This window comes from Grus americana, chromosome 2, assembly GCF_028858705.1.
Source record: "Grus americana isolate bGruAme1 chromosome 2, bGruAme1.mat, whole genome shotgun sequence".
Classification (NCBI taxonomy): domain Eukaryota; kingdom Metazoa; phylum Chordata; class Aves; order Gruiformes; family Gruidae; genus Grus; species Grus americana.
The window spans coordinates 144,141,854-144,160,974 of record NC_072853.1 but is presented as its reverse complement, the minus strand read 5'-3'; the positions used below and the strand labels follow the sequence as shown (position 1 = coordinate 144,160,974).

Here is a 19,121-nt window from a genome sequence, read left to right as displayed (position 1 = left end):
CGTTGGTCCCACTTTTGTGAGTTGCTGCAATGCTTTTTCAACAATATTTTAGTCTTTTTATCTCAAAAGAAAACAACTCTGTGTGAGATCTGTGGGTGATAATCACTGGATGGAGATGTCATTCTGTGGGAGAATTATTTTGTTCTAGAAGTAACACCAGGCACAGCAGCACCTGACTTCTTACTGAGCTCCAGTAGCAGCTGCATTGGCAGCTTCAAAGGTGAAGTCAGGCTTGTCTCAGGCTGATGCTGATAGATTCCCTGGACTCTTTTTCATTCTCTTGGATGTGAATTTCTGGGTTTTGTCTTTGAATTAGTGGAGTTCATCCAAAGTTCTGTCCCCTTTGAGCAAAAAGTTGCCCAAAAGAGGAGGTGTATTGCTCGTTTGTTCTGAAAGGGGATGTTTCTGGAACAAAAACCACACCAAGCACCATCAGTTCATATTTCATTTTGGTTTTAAGTACTCTGTGGAGGAAGAAACAGCTATAGTATTTCAGACAACTTTTTTTTTTTTCCTTTTTATTTCCTTCCCCCCCCCCCTTTTTTAAGCAACAAAGCAGTGTTTTCACAAGCCAGGCAATCTTACTGGTAGGAGTCCTGATAGAAGAGCACACAAAGTAATTCTCTTACTTTCACCATTTATGCTTGGTTTCTCACAATATAAATTGTTAGTGGAATTGTTTCTTATTTCTGCAGTGTAAAATTAGTGCAATTAAGATGATTTTGCTCTCATTTACTGTATTTCACTTGGACTAGTGGAGAAGACAGAAATCTCACCCTGCAGGTGATGTTTTGTACTTCTTGTAATATACGGCAGATATTGACTTTTGAGGCTGTAAAAGGGGAGAGTTGGATATTAGAGAAGATAAATAAGAGTGGGGGAGGGAACTGAAAGGAACGGCAGTATTTACAAAGACCTCGGGGTAAGCTGCTTTCAACGTACTGTTTAAGCTTTAATGACCCATATACAGATTTTAGCAACAAAGTAATGGCCAACTAGAGGAATTAAAGGCCTCAGGTGATGATTGAACAGTAAAAACTGACACAGGTCATAAATACTGTGACAGTTCGACACAGGCTTTGCTAGGAGGCAGTTTTTATGTTCCCAGTCTCTCTACATGTATGGTCATTTGACGAGATCTGAGGCAAGAGCTAGTAAAAGCTCAGTTACTGCAGGTGAACTCTCCTTGGGGTTCCCCCAGGTTAAATGTTGTTGTTTCTGGAAGAAGGTACCTTTCAGAACAGTTATTCTGATTATCTGTTGTTTGTATCCATACCTTTTTCAGTAGCAATTTTTCATGGTTGTCCGTTAAAAAACCCCAACATCTAAAACTCTCTGATCTTTTACTCCAAGATGTTCTCCAAATTCCAAGATGAGGATCCTATGAAAATTGTGCACTGCTCTTCCTTTGAGAAAAAAGCTTCTACTTGATTTGTGGAATGTTAAAAGTCGCTAGAGATGGACTGATCAAATGTTTAAAAAGAATAATTGTAATTGCAATAGCTGATTTACAGCTCAGTGGTAACATATTCAGAGCACAGGAAAGATTCCTCTGTGCTGACTCTCTGAATAGCATGAGTTGTGGAGTGCAGGCCAAAGCAAGCTCTTTAGCTCTTTTGGAACATTTCTTCTTACCTCTTCAGCCAGGTTCTGAAACTAGGACTTGTACACATGAGATGACAAGGTACCAACTACAAAATGACATTGGTAATAACACATGGCTTGTCAGCATATATTGTTAAAATATGCCATATCTTGTGGAAAATTAAATATGTAATATGGTATGAGCATTAAATATGTATGATGGTATAAAAGAAATTTATGAAGGAGATCACCTGGAAGTTCACTAGATAAGTCTTTGTCAGTAGTCTGAAAACACGAGCTAGTGACATTTAAGAAAAAAAATATAGTGAGAAAATACCATGGTTTTATTCTCATGAGCTAATACAAATGATTCCATCAAACCTGTGTTATGTTTGAGAGAAAGGAGAATTATTGCTTCAAACACTACTCTTAGGATAGATTCTGCACTTTGTTTAGAAAACAGCTCTGTTATATTGGATAGGAAAGATGATGTTTCGAAAAGACACGCTTGACTTTGAGACAAAAAATTATCTTTGAGTGTAGAAGCGAACTTGGTGTCTGGTTGATGAGACACGAGTGATTGGTTCACTTAGAGGAGGCCCCGTAAGGAAAGCATCTCTAGCCGCAGCTCATTTTTGCCTCAAAGTGAGGTTGACTTTGGCCAACAAGATGGAGAAAATAGCACTGAATGGAAGGCGTGATCTTCAAACACAGTGAGCTTGTGGAACTCATGGACATAGAAGATACTGAAGTACAACTATTGGTTGTTAGGTTATGAAACTCAGATGTCAAGAAAATCATCCAAGTCACTAAAAAAAAGCCAATAAATGTAAAATATTTGGATCCTTTTTAAGATAACATGTACATTTTGCTTTTCAGCTTCTCTTTTGAAAGGACTGAAACATGCTAACATTGTGCTGCTTCATGACATCATTCACACCAAGGAGACCTTGACACTTGTGTTTGAATATGTGGTGAGTAAAGTAACTAATGTTTTGGATATAGTCCAGAGTGTATTGAATTTTATGGAAAAGCTCTCCTTACCATCGGTGTTCTACGGATCAGGCCAAAATAACCCTTTACTTTCTTCAGGAGAGTGGAGGTGATGCTTTGTAGTGGCGTGTGCTAAAAGTGGAAGGCTGGGTTAGACCAGATTCAGAGATGGAGAAGTGACTGCTCGGGCTCTTGAAGGACCTTATACTGTTCAGTTGACTTTTCAAACTGGTTCCTTACTCTGCTTCCTAGTTATAGTTTGTTTATTAGAGCTTTTTATTTACTGCTGTGATTGGGTAACTTGAAAATAGGTGAGGATAATGTAGGTAAGAAGAAGAACAGGACTGAAATGCTTTAACAGGTAGTTCCTTCATCAAAAGCATGTAACAAGTTTAAATGGCTTTTGTTGTGACCGGCTTGTGCACAGTGTCTTTTTATAAGCAATGTCAGTAAAAAAGAAGTCTGGCGCACACAATTTTGAGTTTTGGATATTTTTTTTTTTGCCATGACTGGTGTTTTACCTACTAATTAAACCTTCAATTTACATAATACACAGTGTAATGATCTAATTGTGTTCAGAGTATTACTTTCCAAAGTCTTGGGCTTGGCCTCCTAATTAATCTTTTCAGTTTTTCTAAGACAAACATATGGCATTTATGTAGAACTACTTCAGCATTTAGCTGTGGAATTATGCAATGTACGATCATAATTAACCTCCTAGTTTTCACAGATGGGTCCAAGAACATGTAATTTAAAAGAAACAAATGAGTTTTTTTGAAGGTTAGATTTTCAGTATAATATCTGTTATTGTGTTGCAGTCAGTAAGACACTGCATTTATAAAGTACAGTGATTACTAGTTTTACTCACCCCTACTCAAGACAGATGGAATTGTTTTGTGTGTTTCTTGGGAGCATGCCTTAATTTTTACATAATAGCGCACACAGCATCTTGTCTGGAGAAGCCATTCACCTTGTCTATTTACGTAGAAATGCTACAGTGTAATGATGCAGGTATTCAGCTACAGCAACTGTGGAGCGGTTGCATGCAGTACATATTTTTTTTTTTAGCTCTGATATAGGAACATTAATGAAAATTTAATTCCTTTTCTTAAAATCACTGATTCTTCTGCTCTTTACTTATACACTGAATTAGCATAGGAAAAGCCTTGATATTTCATTTTATGTAACGGTCAGTGTAGACTTATTTGCATAACTTCACATGAATCCATTTTGCAGTCCCTTTTATCAGCAGCTGTATTTAGCTGTATTCATCAGAACTGGTTGAGAAATGAGATATATAGAATATGTTTCTCCCTAAAATAGATGTTTTTGTCTATTATATGAACATCAAATTGCTGGATTTTACATCCGGTAGTAGTGTTTACAGACTCTGGCTCCCAGCCATGATAAGCACGGACACAGACTGAGCTTCGTGCAGCGGCTAGTTCTTCTGGATTCATTTAGCTGTTTGTTTTTCAACAGAGCGCTCTTGGGATCAATCCTGTTGGTGGTTGCACCTTTTTATTCCCGTGCTGTTTGGTAGCTACTGCAACTGTTTCAGCATCTCATTTAGTAATGGTTTCTAGCAACTGATCCAAGCAATATTTTAGCATTTTGGCTGGTGGGCAGAGTCTCTCAAGGTGATGTTCAGAAAGGAGGGGGAGGATGCTTTGTTCTCTCCAGGCAGCCTAAGGACTGTATCGTAATGACGTTGTAACTTGCTCCTGTGCCTTGAGATGACAGAATTGCTTAACAGCTTAACAGTTGTTAGGTAATGTAAAGTTATAGTCTGATCAAATAGCTAATGCTATCTGATAATACTTCCTGCCTGAGAATGCACATACAACCTGAATTCAGTTCTTGTGGGTGTGCATTATACAGATTTTAATTGCATGATCGCAAAGACCTTTTTTGTTCCTTTTGTCAAAGAGCTCTCATTCAGTGCATAATATGAATGTTCAGAGGCAAAAATTACAGTTGCCCATTTAAATCTACAAATTTTGGCTGGTTGACTATATAATCTAGCTGTGCAATTGGTGTTACTGAGCTCTATTTCTGTAATGTCTGGGGTTTTTTTGTTTGTGGTGTGGTTGTTGGTGTTTTTTTTTTTTCTTTTAATACCTGTACCTGGTTTAGCTCAATAGTATGAGTGGTTTGTACTGAAATCAGTAGAAATATTCATGCAATTAAAATTACATGGTGGCATGCAGTTTGGAATGATCAAAGCCTAACAAACCTAAAAGGGGTTGAATTTGATTTACTTCATAAAGTGATATTATGGAATTGATACACTATTGCCATTAATCACTATTGGCCATTTCAAACATAGTAAAAACAATTTGAGGGAGATGTCATGATTAAATTAGGGATAAACAGTTAGTGATCCAAGAATTCTCAGAAAATGGAAACTTTGGGTCACTAGCTCGATGATGATTCCATTGGGAAATTAATACTGATGAAATGTCTAAGATTATCAGAGGTGTTTGGTTTCAGTGTTGACCCTGAAAGAGTAGAATGAAATTTAATTTCATGTAGCACCTTTCATTGCAAAATGCATTGTAGTAATAAGTTAAAAGCTGAAAGCAGAATAGCCTCTGAAAGGAAACATGGCAGTGATTAAATTCTCTGGGTACCTCAAATTAGAATTTTTTTTTTTTTACATGGAAGTCTGTCAGATGAAAACATGACACAGCTTTTTAACTTTAACCTTGGTGGTCCCCAGAAGCAAGAAAAGTCAATCTTTAAAAATTCTATGTGACAGTTGAAGATCAGGAGAAGTTCATTCTCCATATAAACATTTTGGTGGTGAATGTGAAGCTGTACGTTTCTGTGGAAGAAGAGAAGGGGGGCTTGCTCCTTTTAAATGAAAGAACTTAATTGAAAATAATTTAGTATATAAAGTACCTTGTTAGTAGGGCATAATTTCTTTGTACGCTTTGGTAACTCTTACATCGGCTATGATTATTGTTGGTCATTTAAGCATACTGAACGGGGAGCCGAGAGCTCCGTTTTGTCACGGGATGACCGAGAGCCGTTGCTCATTACCTGAGGAGTTTTGAGGATGAGCTGCTTGGAATCACCTCTACAAAACCTGAAGGGCTGATAGTCTTTCATGTATGAATGGTAGAGAAAATGATTTCTTTATAGTTAACTGGGATGTGCTAAACAAGACCTGAAAACAAAATGTGAAATTTTGACCCATTTTGCGTATGGTATCTGAGACTGCAGTGACTTCCAAAGGAAAAACGTCAGTTGAGCGTTACAGTGCAATGCAGGAGTATGACTGTTCACGTCAGTTGTGTTCCCCTCCTCTCCAGGCTCTGTTTAGGTGTTAGTTTATGCAGCCTTGTGGGTATGCCAGCTGTAGTGCAAGTGCCACTGATATAGTCAGCTTTGCCCAAGGAAATGATGAATTTTACAGGGGAAATCTCAGACATATTGAGAGATCTTTGAAGATGGGTTCACATGTTTGTTCTAAAATTATCATTAGCTGCTACCATTTCTTTTTTCACTTGTTTATTTAAAAGGAAGATGATTGTATTTAGAAACACTTAATTGCTGAAAGGCAATCCTAACCAACACATATTGCTACAGGCTTGGTAAAATGATAATGAGTTTTTTAGTATTATGCATAATTATGTAAGTATATTATTATCAATAAATGAACCAGCAACTTGTCCTATTCCTGGCATATAAAAGTGAGCTTGTATAGCAGTACTCTACATTACACTTTCAATATTTATGAACTAGATTTGAAACAAGAACAGATACATTTATAATTGGAAGTATGAGTAATGAGTAATATTATTTCTGCCTCAACAGCGAAAAAGGTCCAGACTAATCTAATAGTGTAATTTAAAACTAAGTATTTTCAATTACCTCGCCTGTTTTAATCTTTGTGTATGTTTTTCCTTCTTGAAAATTACTTTCCATTAAAGAAGAAAGTTTAATTCTCATTGCTTCATTACAGCAGCTAAAATAGGTTGTTATACAATGAATTGGCTTAATAAAGTTCATTAGATACGTTTTTCTCCCATTTCCTGTTAGAAAAAAATAGGTGTGAGTTTCTCGTTTCAATGCTGATTGGAAATTGAGATATATACTGTTTATTGGAATTAAAACTCATGGAGCTGAAGTTTCAAAACCTGAGATTTTGAGTTTGTCGTGGGAAATCCCCTACTATTGAGAAGAGGTGGTAAGGGAATACTGCTTTTGGGAGAGCCTTCTTTTTCAAGTTTTAATGAGCAGATCAGAGACAGGAGCTGCTGGTGTCCAAGTATAGGTTGGAAACGAGAACAAAGTCTGCTTTGGGAGGTAGGGATTCAGAAGGGATTTCAGAAGGAAATTGCTTGGTGCTTTGCTGAGAGGTAAAGACCGTGCCAGACATGGGAATCAGCAGGAAAGAAGGAATGGAAAAATTATATTTAAATGTAAATAAAAATACTCCTGCTAGCCTAAGAAGTTTACGCAGGTCTAGCAGGAGGAGGAAGGATGTTATGCAGTTTGCCTCATCATCCTGACTTTGCAGGATCTCACAAAGATTGTATAGACTTCATATGGAGGGTGCATACTGAGGAATAGATGTGTTTTAATAAGATTAATCAGGATTTACAATCCAACAGATTGGGAGGCTGTGCGTATCTGAATGTCTATTCTTTGTACAATTTACTAATTTTTTTTAGAACCTTACCAAATATTGGTTAGATTTGCAGTCTGCTTTGCACCATTTAATGATTAGCATTTACTATGTATTCTTCTTTTTATTAAGTATTAATAAGTGTATTCAGAGTAAATATTAAAAAAACTCCAACAACAACAAAATCAAAGTATAGAAAACATCCAGAGTTGAGCTGACAGATGGAACGCTGGAAATCACCTGAGGGATTCTATCTACTGACAGATCTCAGTTAGTTTTTTCCTAAGTTACAGATAAAAGTTTCAAACGTCATTGTAGTCCTTCAAAAACACATACATGTAGTAAGATGCATCTGCCAGTGATAACACTCTACTCAGTACAGGTAAAGCCACCACCCAAAATAGTAAATTTGTACACACATGGAAAACATGAATCAGCTGGAGACCTGAGGGGGAGAAAAACAAGAATGAGCAAACACCCAGGATAAAGGCTTCTGAGGAAACGTCAAAGTAAGTAGGGCAGTTTAGAGTTGGGGGAAGACAAGGATGAGATGATTACAAACCTTTAAATATATCACAGAGAAAGATGGTGACCCATTTCTGTGTCAATGGTAAAGAAGACAAAAAAATCTGAAATTGCAGTAAGGAAGAGAAAGATTAAACTACAGGAATGCTTCTTCAGTGGTAACGATAGTAAAGCACTGAAGAAGCCACTATGGGCTGATGGTTTCTCTAATACTGGCAGTCTTTAAAAACAGTTTAGACAAATAATCATCAGAGTGACATGTCGTTGATAGTAGGTGTAGGTAAGTTGATTTTCTTTCTGAGATCCTTTGTATGAGTATCTTTCTGCATCTTAATTTTTATCAGTTAAATATGAATATTTGTCGTCTTTGAGTGAAGTTGATACACTGTTACTTTCCTGTATCAGGAACTGAAGAAAAAATGTCAGTTTATTTTACTACTTTAAACAAAATTTAAAAAAAAATCCTTCTAGTTTTAGTATTATTATTTTATTTTTTTTTTAGTAAATGTTTATTTCTGTGTTATAGATTTCTGAACACCTCTACCATCAGTAATGTTCTGGTGGCATCCCACACTTTCCTTGTCTTTTAATTTCAGTAATAATCCAGCATTGTCCAAGTCCCTCTAAGGTGAAACCTGACAGTATCTCAACTTGCACTAGAGCCTGTCCAGTCGAATTAATCTTTTTTCTTGGGCTCTTTAATAATGTGGGTTGTAACTGCTGTTTAATTCCTCTTAAAATGAGAAGCTCTGATTTATTCAGTGCAGATTGGGAAAAACCAACCAAACAGCAAACAAAACACCAACCCAAGAACGGGCTGTTTGGAGAGTGATGGTTGCTGTAATTCTAAACCTTAAAAATAGATTTTTCATTCCTGAACTGCAGCTTTGTACTAATTTAATCATATTGATAAAAAAATACATCTATGAAATCTTTAAAAACATAAACTTGGGGTGAGCAATTCTGGCAAAATAATAATAATAAAAATCCTGGAGTCAGAATGAAGAGATCAGTAATTGCAGATATCTTTATAATATGTTTATAGTTTTATCATAAATAACTAAGGAATGGTGAATAAGAGGAATCAAGAATCAAGCTTGATTAATAAACAGAGCCAACACTTGAAAGTTAAAAAGGCCTATTCATTTTTTCTTCTTTTGCTACTTTGAGTAAAGAGGATATAATCCATGGAAGCATCATTTTTTCTTTTGAGCGCCTTGCAGTCTGAACTGTAATTTTCCTTATAAAATTTTTATTAATCTTACAATCATGCATGGACAGTTAGGATGAGGAGGCATGGCAGAAAACAGTCACTCAGCCAGTGTGAAGGGAGGTCTACCATAGGATGCTGAAGCTTTTAGAGAAAGTGTGCTGGTTTTTTCCTGCCCTGAAGATGGGGGGGGGGGGGGGTTTGTAGCCCAGCACATCACCATAGCAAAGGCTCTTGCGTCAGCTTAGCTTGTGTAGATACGTCTATACCATCCCCAGCCGGTACTATGCCAGTTTTAGTGAGGGTTTTGGACGTAGTGTGGCTGTATGTGAATTGTCAGCCTCCCTGCTGTGTATGTGTTCCACTCACGTGGTCCTGGAGTGAGTACTCTCACCAGGAGTTCATGGTGGATCTGCCATGCTCTAACGAGAAACTTTTTGTATCTTCAAATATATATATTTTTTTTTTGTATATTTGGATATAGTGGATATAATGGTCAGTGCTGTGGAAACCTAATGACTTAGCAAATCAAAAAGTGCACATGCATCTGTGTGGGCACATGGGTTACAACTTGCTCAGCTTGTAAAAATTGTCCCAACGCTGTTGACTTTGGGGACTGTAAGTTCATCACAGTTTACACAAGCTGATGATCTGCTCCTACCAAACAGGAATTCCTACTGATTTTTGAGATGTCATTCTTTTGTTAATAATAATAATAACACCACATAATAATCTCACTAAGTTCAGTGTTTACTGTCTCTTTAACCTGATTTACTAAGAAAACAAGGCTGATGATACAATTACTGAGGTGGCCAGAGAATAAGGAAGAGGATAAACCAGCATCTTTGGGAACCTGGATTTTGTTGAATATCTCTTTGTTCATTGAGCAATTCTTTCCGCAGCAGTGTGTGTCTCACTCATCAGAATCATAGACCAGATTGCTCTCTGTGCAATGAACAGAGACTTTGAATCAATAAATAAATACATATTTTCTAATAGCAACCAAAAATCAGACAAGTGTGCATTCCTTTTTCTCTCTGGGATTTTCAGGTAGGTTTGTATATGTATTATGTAATCCCCCCCCCCCCCCTCCTTTTCTATATAATATTGTTCATGTGTTTTGAAGTATATTTATCTTTGTTGGCAGTGTGAGAGAAATCCAAGGCACTAGAAACATCTGTTAGCAAAATTATTTTCATTAAAGGTGTCTTGTGGGGTGGTTTTTTTCTTTCTTGAATCCCTAATATATGTCTTTCCCCTGCTGCTCAGCCCAGCTGGTGCTGTTGCCTTCTGCTGTTTTTCTGGAAGTTGCTTAGGTATCACCCAGAGGTAGCTTGTAAGGTATTTTTTGTTAGCATTGCTAACACTGCATTGTCCCGTAGGGGGAAAAGATTGAATTATGGAAAGTCACAGAAATACTTGAAAATGAGAGTCTATGACACTTTTGAAAATACCAGCAACATCAAATTAGTTTAAACCGTGGTGCAGTAATCTGCAGAGCGCTTAGGTTGGAGAATACATGCCATTTAAATAGAATTAACTTGTCTTTGTTCTCCTGTCATTTCAGCTATTCCTACTGCCTGTGCTTTTATTGGTAAATTATATTATCGGTTTAAGAATTTGTTAGTGACAAAAGGGAAAGTATTTTAGTCAGTGAAACTGCTAGGGCATAAATAATGCCTGCTCTCCTTTGAACAGAGAAGAATGGCTCGCAACAGCCTCGCTGCCTCAGTGGAGCAGCACAATCTGTCTGCTGCATGATGGCATCGCCGGCAGCCAAATACTCCCGTTTTTGTTTTAATGGAAGGGTTCTTTCACATTGCTGGTTTTACATGATGGGAATGCGGTTGGAAATGCTTCCTGTTCCATTCACAAGCCCCGGGCTCTCCGTGCATTTCAGCTTCAAAAATGACAGCTGAAACCAATTAGGCAGAATTATGGGACAGCTAAGTCACATGGAGATTTATCATGACCGAGGAAGAGGAGGGAAAGAGAATGTATTGCATGGGAAGTAGAAGTGACTAATTTAATTAGAAGAGAATGACAGTCACGTTATTATTATGGAAAAGGGCTGGCAAAGTAGAGCTCATTTCATGTCACCGGCCGTGCCTTTGAAAGGAGACGTCCTGCCCTTTGTCTGAACACGTTTGTGTTCGGTAGCAGAGTCTCTGATTTCTGAGCAAGATAGTTGAACAGAATAGTGGATGTTAAAGCGAAGCACTGAGAGAATGTCTGAGGACATTTGTAGCTTGTGGTTTACTCATCTATTCATAATGAGAATTCCTTCTTCAAGGGGAGAAGGGAGGAGTCTGAACCATCAGCATTTGTCTCTTTTTTTTTTTTTCTTTCCCCCCTCCCCCCCCCCAGTTTGCATACTCTGTCTCTTCCAGAAGTATGATGCAGCGTATATAAACCTTGCTTCAGCTGTATAAATATCAGCCTGGATTCTTCTCCCTTCAGCAGATGCTTATACATAGTATGCTCACAAACACGCATGTGTCTACTGCCATAAACCAGAGTCTTGCTGAGTAGAAATGACCTTCGTTCACTTATACACTGCCACAAGTTTAAAGTAAAACCCCAATTCATTTCTTCATGTGAGTCTGGAGGGGGGGTTTTTTTGTACTATGTTTTTTTTCTCTTGTTCCTTCACCCAAGCTTGATTTTGCTTAATCCTTGTACAACTTTGTTGACTTTTATTTAGACTCTGAACAGTTATGATGGATAAGTAACTTAATCTCTCCCTCATTTTCATTTACCTGTAGGAGTTGTGATAGTTGTCTCCATGATGGGGAGGAAAATATTTGAAATTCATTGAAGTTTGGGTCAAAAATGAGCATTGTCTGATGTGCTTCTACAAACAGTTTGGAAACAAGGGAATGGTTGAACTAGCGAAGCTAAGGATGAGTTTTTTATTCCCTGTCCTAGGAGGCATTGTGCGGTCTAACCAGAACTCATGCCATCGGCCCCAGGAAGGGTCAGGGGTTTCCTAGTGGAGGTCTAGTGAAGTCAAGTCACAGCCCTGGAGTAGTGATCTTCTGGCACGATTTGGTAAAATACAATTATTTGAAGAAATAAGATGCCAAAGTCTGCCTCAGATTGCCTATATTTATTTTTTACTTTCAGCCAAAATGGCCAAGATATCTTAAACCTGTAGCTGGAGGACCCTTATTGTAAATATTCCAGCCTTACAGCATGGGCTTGGAATTTGGAGAATGGGTAGCCTCTATACTGTGGGTAGCATTGAGCTATATTTTGACAATTGCCCCAAATTTGGTCAAGTGATAGGCTTCAGAAAAATTGTCATTAGTACTTAAGCACTATGTCTTTGAAGGTTCCCCCTCTTGTCTCAGAGACTTGACTTTAGTCTTTCACTTCAAATATTGTAGACTGCATCCCTGGAGGAAGGGAAATTGTTTCTGGGGGAGGCAGTAGTGGGAGGAAGGATCAAATTGTTCACTTAAAGCATAACAGATTTTGCAGAAAACGTTGTGTTAGTGAGGTGGCAAAGTCAAGTTCTTAAAATTAGAGGACGCCAAGATCAAGATGGCCTATGCAATCTCCTTTTCCATCCTTGTGGAAGAGCCTGTTTGCAGCTCTGCAGGGGACTGGGTGGTGAAGGCATGTGGGGGTTGTTGAACTTTTCTCATTTCTTACGGATGTTGGAACTAGGGTGTCTTCTAGGGTTCCTGCCTCATTCTAAGTATTGTTTCAAGATAAGGCAGGTAATACTGCTGTAGAGAACTGGGTTCCATCCCTGCTATATTGGGAATCGTCATCACCATCGCAATTTGCTGTCATCGCAATTCAGATATGACCGACTTCTGCTATTCAGCATAAGATTCTCAGTCTCCCTTGCAAAAAGCATTATACGCTCACAGCTGTAACTGAAGTCAGTCAAAACACAGAAGGCAAAATACTGACAAATACTCGGAAAAGTCAAAACCAAATTTCTTTAAATGGAGTTGCCCAAACCAGTGATACTTAAGACTTTTTTCTCTTTGCTTCAATTCCCTGCCTGATAAAAGGGAATAATGCCACATCTCCCCTGGATTGCTATGACATTATTTTATGTTTGTGAAGCGTGTGAATAGCGTAGCAATAAGCAGGGTAGGAAAGCCTGTGAGATTAATATTTCTGCCTTCAAAGTAGTAAATAAGCCAGAGACTGCAAGCTGTGTGAGAATGGCAAAAAAAACCCCAACATAAAAAACAGCACAGCTGTTCTGTAATCAGGTACCTTCTATTCTGTTCGGTAAGTATGTCTAATCCTGTGAGGGGAAAAAAGTATGTGATCACACTATGCATTTAAAAAGTTATCATAATGAACATTTATTGGGCAAACAAAAAAAAGATTGGATAAACCCCGTTAATTCTAGACTTTTCTAGCTTTTGAGTTCTTCACTATGGAAACTTGATTTATCTCTATTTATTGTTTTTGTGTAGCTGTTATGAACAAACGAGTGCTAATAGATGATTTGTTCATATATGTGTGCGTAAACTGGTGGAGTGTTAAGAGCAGGAATTAATGGGATTTTGAACTTAAGCTAAAATATCATATGTTCTGTCAGCATGGGATTGCTTGTTGTGATTTATGTGTGTTGGGGGTTAACAGTGTGCCTGATGGAGTTGTTAAAAGCTAGCTCAACGCAGAATTGGTCTAGCCAGGTCCACCTGGGATCAGGATGTGTGTGACGGTATTTGCAATTACTTGGAACTCTCTGTACTGCATTCCCAGCATATCCTGCTTCCCTGTGAGGTGTCCTCACTCTCTGAGATGGTGGAGAAAAGACCAAGAGATGTGTTGGTTGGTTGGTTTGTTTCTTGCCTTCCTACCTTGTTTCAGGATAGTTTTAGGTTATTGCCAATATGTAACTATCTTGAATTTTCCTTTAGGGTATATATTTTATTAGATCGAGGTGGTAACCACAGCAAAGACCCTAGTGTTGGAGTATGGCATGCTGTAGCTGCAGCCAGCATTCCACTTGGGAAGGCATGTTGCCTTCTACCTCGAAATATAGCGTGAAGAAAAAAACTCTGTTCATGTATATGGTACCAATTTCATGGAATGCTGTTAAAAACCTGCTGGTTTGCTCTCTGTTTTCTTTTTTTAATGCTTTCCTGAAATTTGCATTCAAGTTGTCATCTTCAATGTCAGTTGAGCACACAAGCACTGGAGCAGACACTTGCCTGCCAAAAGGGAAAACAGGTTTAGAAATAGCTGTCCCAGCAGCACTGGCAGCTTTCCTGGCTATACTAATATTTAATTCAATGTGCATTGAGTCCCTACCTTGGGAAAAGAAGAGCAGCTGATGCTGCCTTTACTTTACTGCTACCACCTTCTTTTTTTGTTTGTTTGTTTTTCATTGTGAGGAATAATGTACTGCAACTTTATAAGTTGCTTTGCCAGTCGGTACCATAGTGTTTAGTTGCGTTTATGAGAAGAACTCTAACTTAGTTTTATGAGGGCCAATTCTTGAAAGATTTGAACAGAAAAGACTTTCCATTTCTGTTCACTGTCTGAATGAAGATTTGGTAGAGGTTTCTCTGTGTCTGTAACGTGTGTGTGTGTGTGTAAATAAATGCCTGAAGACTGCTGCACAATTGACTCTTTAAGGTTTCCAGGATTCTGTAGAAATTGCTGCTTTCATTGAATTTTAGGTAGGTGTGACCAGAAGTTTTTTTGAAGGACAGAACTACTGATGCAGAAGGTTATAGCAGGCTACCAGTTGCCCTGGTCCTTGGGGTGGGAAGAAGAGGCGAATGATGCATAACACGCACAGGATCATCGTTGATGATCATGTGTGGAGGAAATGCATCCAAATAATAACTGAAATATAAATGGAAGAAATTGGGGTTATCCTCACAATTCATTACAAGTATATTGGAAATAAAAAGATGACTTGTTGCTGTTCCTAGTGATGTGACTCTGAAGAGGATGTTCTTAGAAAGCTTTTGGTGAATAGAAAGGTGCAGCTAGTGGGCAGTTGGGTTGCTGGGGCTTCAGGGACCTTCAGGGTTGATGGGACCTTCAGAAGTGGCATTCTGTTTGTCTTCCTCTGGTCTGGTTTCTGTCAGCCGACTAGTTGCAAATCACACAAATCAGCAGAAGGCAAAGGAGGCAGTAAGTTTCCTACCTAGCAGGTTATCTGTCACCCACAAAGGCTGGAAGACTGAACTGCAGGGAAATAATAATCCTCCTCCTTCAGCCAGCCCTCGTGAGGGAGGTGACCTGCGTGGGGCCTGTGATGGCTGCGTCGGAGGCACCGCGATAGCGATGGGACAGCACTGCCCTGTTCACCCTGCCGGGCTTTCTAAAGCGGAACTTCAGGCTTTTCTTTAAACTTCTCCCAAGCACTGCAGATGCTATCACTATTCAAAGGTTTGTATTTTAGTTAAAAAGAATATGTTAATCCACCAGGCTGGCATTTCTCTTCAGTAACATAACCCATTAAAATGGGGGGGAATCCCCCAAACTTCTTATTTGACACCAGCCATCACCTGTAGTAATGGTATTTCAGGTGATGTTTTGCCAGAGGCAGACTCTTGTGCTGGGGTCGGTACTCAAAAGCTGTCAGTTTTTCCAAATGAATGGCAAGGCTAGCAGATGCCTTTCTGCAAGTGTGTTTCCTTGGTGTTGGTACAGTAAAACAAGACAAAACTGGGTAATGTGGTGATGCATACTGAAGGATGACCAGTCCATTTTTGGCATGGCTTTTTGATACAGTCCCAGAAAACTTAACTGGGAGAATAGAAGAGGAATACATACCTGAAGTGGCTGAAGATTTTACAGAAACCAGGAATAAGTCTTTAAGCTAAACATAGACTTTATGCAGAATAAACTGACAGTAACTATTCACCAGTAGAGATGTATTTTTTAATTTTCTTTGTAAGTGCATTCACTGATGTTTAACTATTAATTGAAGTATTGCTTGGTGTAGCTTGTGTTTTGGAAGAAGCTCTGTTGTGTTGTGTTTAGTGTACTTTGCCTGTTTGAGCGTGCCCCCTGCCCTTGCGATACTCACACTGTTCATTTTGGGACTCAAGCGATTTCCTGCGGTCAGGGCGCTCGCTCTCTTGAAAGCGGGTAAGAATTCCTGAAAAAAAAGGTGTGCTAGTGCACAACCTAATCAACCGGTGCATCTTATGGCATTGCGATGTTTATTCTACATGCACAGTGTGTTTTCGTAGTTTATGACTTCAGAGGAGAAGATTATACAGAATAGTTGTGGCTCGCACAAATTTTGAGTCTTAGAAGATGTGAACCTTCCTCTGTATCCATATAACTCTGCAAAAGAACACCAGAGAATGGCTCCTGGACTCAGAAATGCTGCGCAGAGAAACCATCCTGCTGCGCAGAGAAACCATCCTGCTATGTTGAAGGCAGCTTTTGTCCAAAACTCTCACCTTGAAAACTGCCTATATTTAGTTAGGCCGTATGTGAGGCAGGTATTGCCAAGTAGCTTTTCAAGGAATGCTGCATGATTTTTGCCAGATGTGTTCAGAAACCAGATGTGGAAGGCAGAGTCAGTCTCTGAGTTTTTGGTGGTTAATCTAGTGCATATTTTTGCTTTGTTTATTCTGAACATAATTCCAGAAGCTGAGTTGTGCAAGCAAATTGGAGAAGCAACGTGCCACTTCACTGAAAGCGTGCTGCTGACTGGTAGGAAAGTGAAGAAATGCAAGAGAAAAAAATCAGAGAAAATAGTGTTTCCATAGTAAAAGCAATAAATACTTACTAATTAAAAATAACTTTAATCTATACATTGCAAGCCTGCTTATTTTCTGAAGACATTATATGGTATATTTGCAGGGAATATAAAAGTTTTGAGTTTTCAATGAAGCTTTTTTCTAGAGTAGCTGTAATTAATAGCTGTACATGTGCATAATATATGCTTCTTTTTGAGCTGGAAAGTATCATTCAGTACTCTGATACGCAATGCCTTTCAGATTTATTTTCTAAACCATCAAGCCATCTTAATCTAGAATCACCATAAATTATATTTAAAAGGCAATGTTTTAATGTGAATAATGAGAGTAACATTTGAGGATTCTCCCTTTAGGTTCTTCCTCTTCCTTCCTGATATTACCTTTATACCGTTGATGGTGATATTGTATTTACAAGGTATAAAAAGATACTAAAATTTAAGTAATTAATTTACCATATACAGGATGTTAGGGGAAAAAAAAATACATTTGGTGACTATTGATATCAGTCAAGTTACCAAGGTTGTTAAATAAAATGGAGTGTAAAGGTACAAGAGTGTGTGTGTGCATGTATGGCTGAAAAATCTCCTTATTTTCCATTTGTTCTGTCCACTCCGAAGTAGAAGGATATTTATTGCTGCAGTCATAGAGATATTAATACACTTTTTTCCATCTGACTTTCTTTTAGCACACTGATTTATGTCAGTACATGGACAAACACCCTGGAGGGCTTCATCCAGAAAATGTGAAGGTAAGAGTCAAAAAGAGCACGCATTCAAGGCAGTAACAGTAACTGTGTAAAATGTCATGTCAGTTGTTTCATTGAATCTGCTAAAGGGAAAATGATTGGCATATGAACTATACTTTAAAATATTTTTTCTTTAAAAATAATTAAAAATGCAAATATTTGAACGTTCCCACAAAATAACTTGTGAAGTCTGTAGAATTGATTCAGAGCCAGGATATATAGGTAAATAGTGTTACAGTGTTGGTAACCCCTCCCCTCCATTCAAACGTCTTAAGACAAGACAATACTGCCCTAAAACCCCTCAGGAAACTTGCTTTAGGCTGTCAGTGCTAGATCTTCAGTGAGGTAAGTCATTGTAGGTTCACTGAGTTTGAGGGAACCGCAACGAATTATATTAGCTGAATATACTGCTTTTTATATGAGCGTATAAGACCTTCCTCAATCTTTTTGCTCACTTATTTTAATGAAGCGTTTTCATAGCTGATCTCACTTCTTAAATTTTTTTTCCTTCTAAGGTAGATACTGAGAATCATCACGCAGGAAGGAGGGACTTTATTAGCAGGATTTAATGGGAAGATAGATGGGTAGAGACTTGATCCACTTACTTTCTGGGAAGTCAGCCAAATGATTTTAACATCAAATGAAAGCCAATCAGACATGCAGAATGTGTCGTTTGTGTATAGATCACCCAGATGATATTTGTTACACTTGTCTTGCACTTTGACATCAGTCCCATTGTTGTCCTACTTTGGAAGTGTTTAAATCTTCACTTGTCATACTGAGAGCTTTATTCCAGTATTTAGTTTCTTGAAATTGAGAAGTTCATGGAAAAAAAAAAATCTTTCTTTCCTGGAAAACTCAGAAGACCAGTTTGGTTTAAGAAAAGAAAATATTTTTAAAAAAGGAAAGAATTTTTTAAATTTTTTTTTGCAATAGCCGATCATTGTTGTACATCAACTAGTTTTATAATGTGGATTGATTAATTTTCTGTGTTCTTTCACTGAAGAGTGGCATATACAATATATGAAGTTAGTTGAGAATGGCTACCATCTAAAAAAAAAATCAGAAAAATTCTTCCTTACTGCATATATTTGGCCGAACTAAAAAAGAAAAAATATAAAAATACATGATGTATATGCAGCAAGATAGCATCCTTGTAGTGTACGACTGTCACTCGGACATTTTGCTAGTGTGGACAGGGAAAGCCCCCGGGTCTCCTCCCAGTGCCAGCTCCCCAGTGTCTCTGTGAGTGCGGCACTTTGAAACGGCTGAAGGTGGGTAAGGTGGGACCTGCTTTTCGAACACTAAAACTTTTGAGCTTGCTTCACTGCTCAGTTTCCTAAGCAGAGTTTCGTGTGCTGAATGTGCTTGTTAAAAGAATGGGTTTGTGCTTCATTTCCCTGGGTGGGTACTTTTACATTCGGCTCTCTGAGGTTTGGGATAAGCTAAGACCGGCTTTTGAAGTTCTTTGTGCTGCTTCAGATTTGTAAGACTACTCCAAGGCTGCAGCGCTGTATAGCTCAAGATCTAATACACTGTAGTCATTGTAGCTGTAACTGTTCCCTGCTGAGAAGACTTCATAATTCACATAACTGCACTTTTTCTTGATCGTATCAAGGCCCAGTGAGCTTGTCTTTGAGGAGGATAGGTGTACGTGCATAATTGGGCTTGCTAATGCGTCACTCCTCTAAATCCTGAGATACCTGTCTTCTAAAACAG

At 38.3% G+C, this 19,121-nt stretch overlaps 1 protein-coding gene across 6 annotated transcripts in view; it reads left to right on the top strand.

Moving 5' to 3' along the window:
* The window catches only part of CDK14 (cyclin dependent kinase 14), a 322,044-nt gene that overhangs the window by 132,416 nt on the left and 170,507 nt on the right, over positions 1-19,121 (top strand). For 5 of the 6 annotated variants that reach the window (XM_054815552.1, XM_054815558.1, XM_054815555.1 and 2 more), the window contains 2 exons: positions 2,464-2,558; positions 17,343-17,405. In XM_054815552.1, the coding sequence (XP_054671527.1) occupies positions 2,464-2,558; positions 17,343-17,405 (158 nt within the window). The remainder of the gene's footprint in view (positions 1-2,463; positions 2,559-17,342; positions 17,406-19,121) is intronic. The other variant, XM_054815554.1, reaches the window with a different exon arrangement.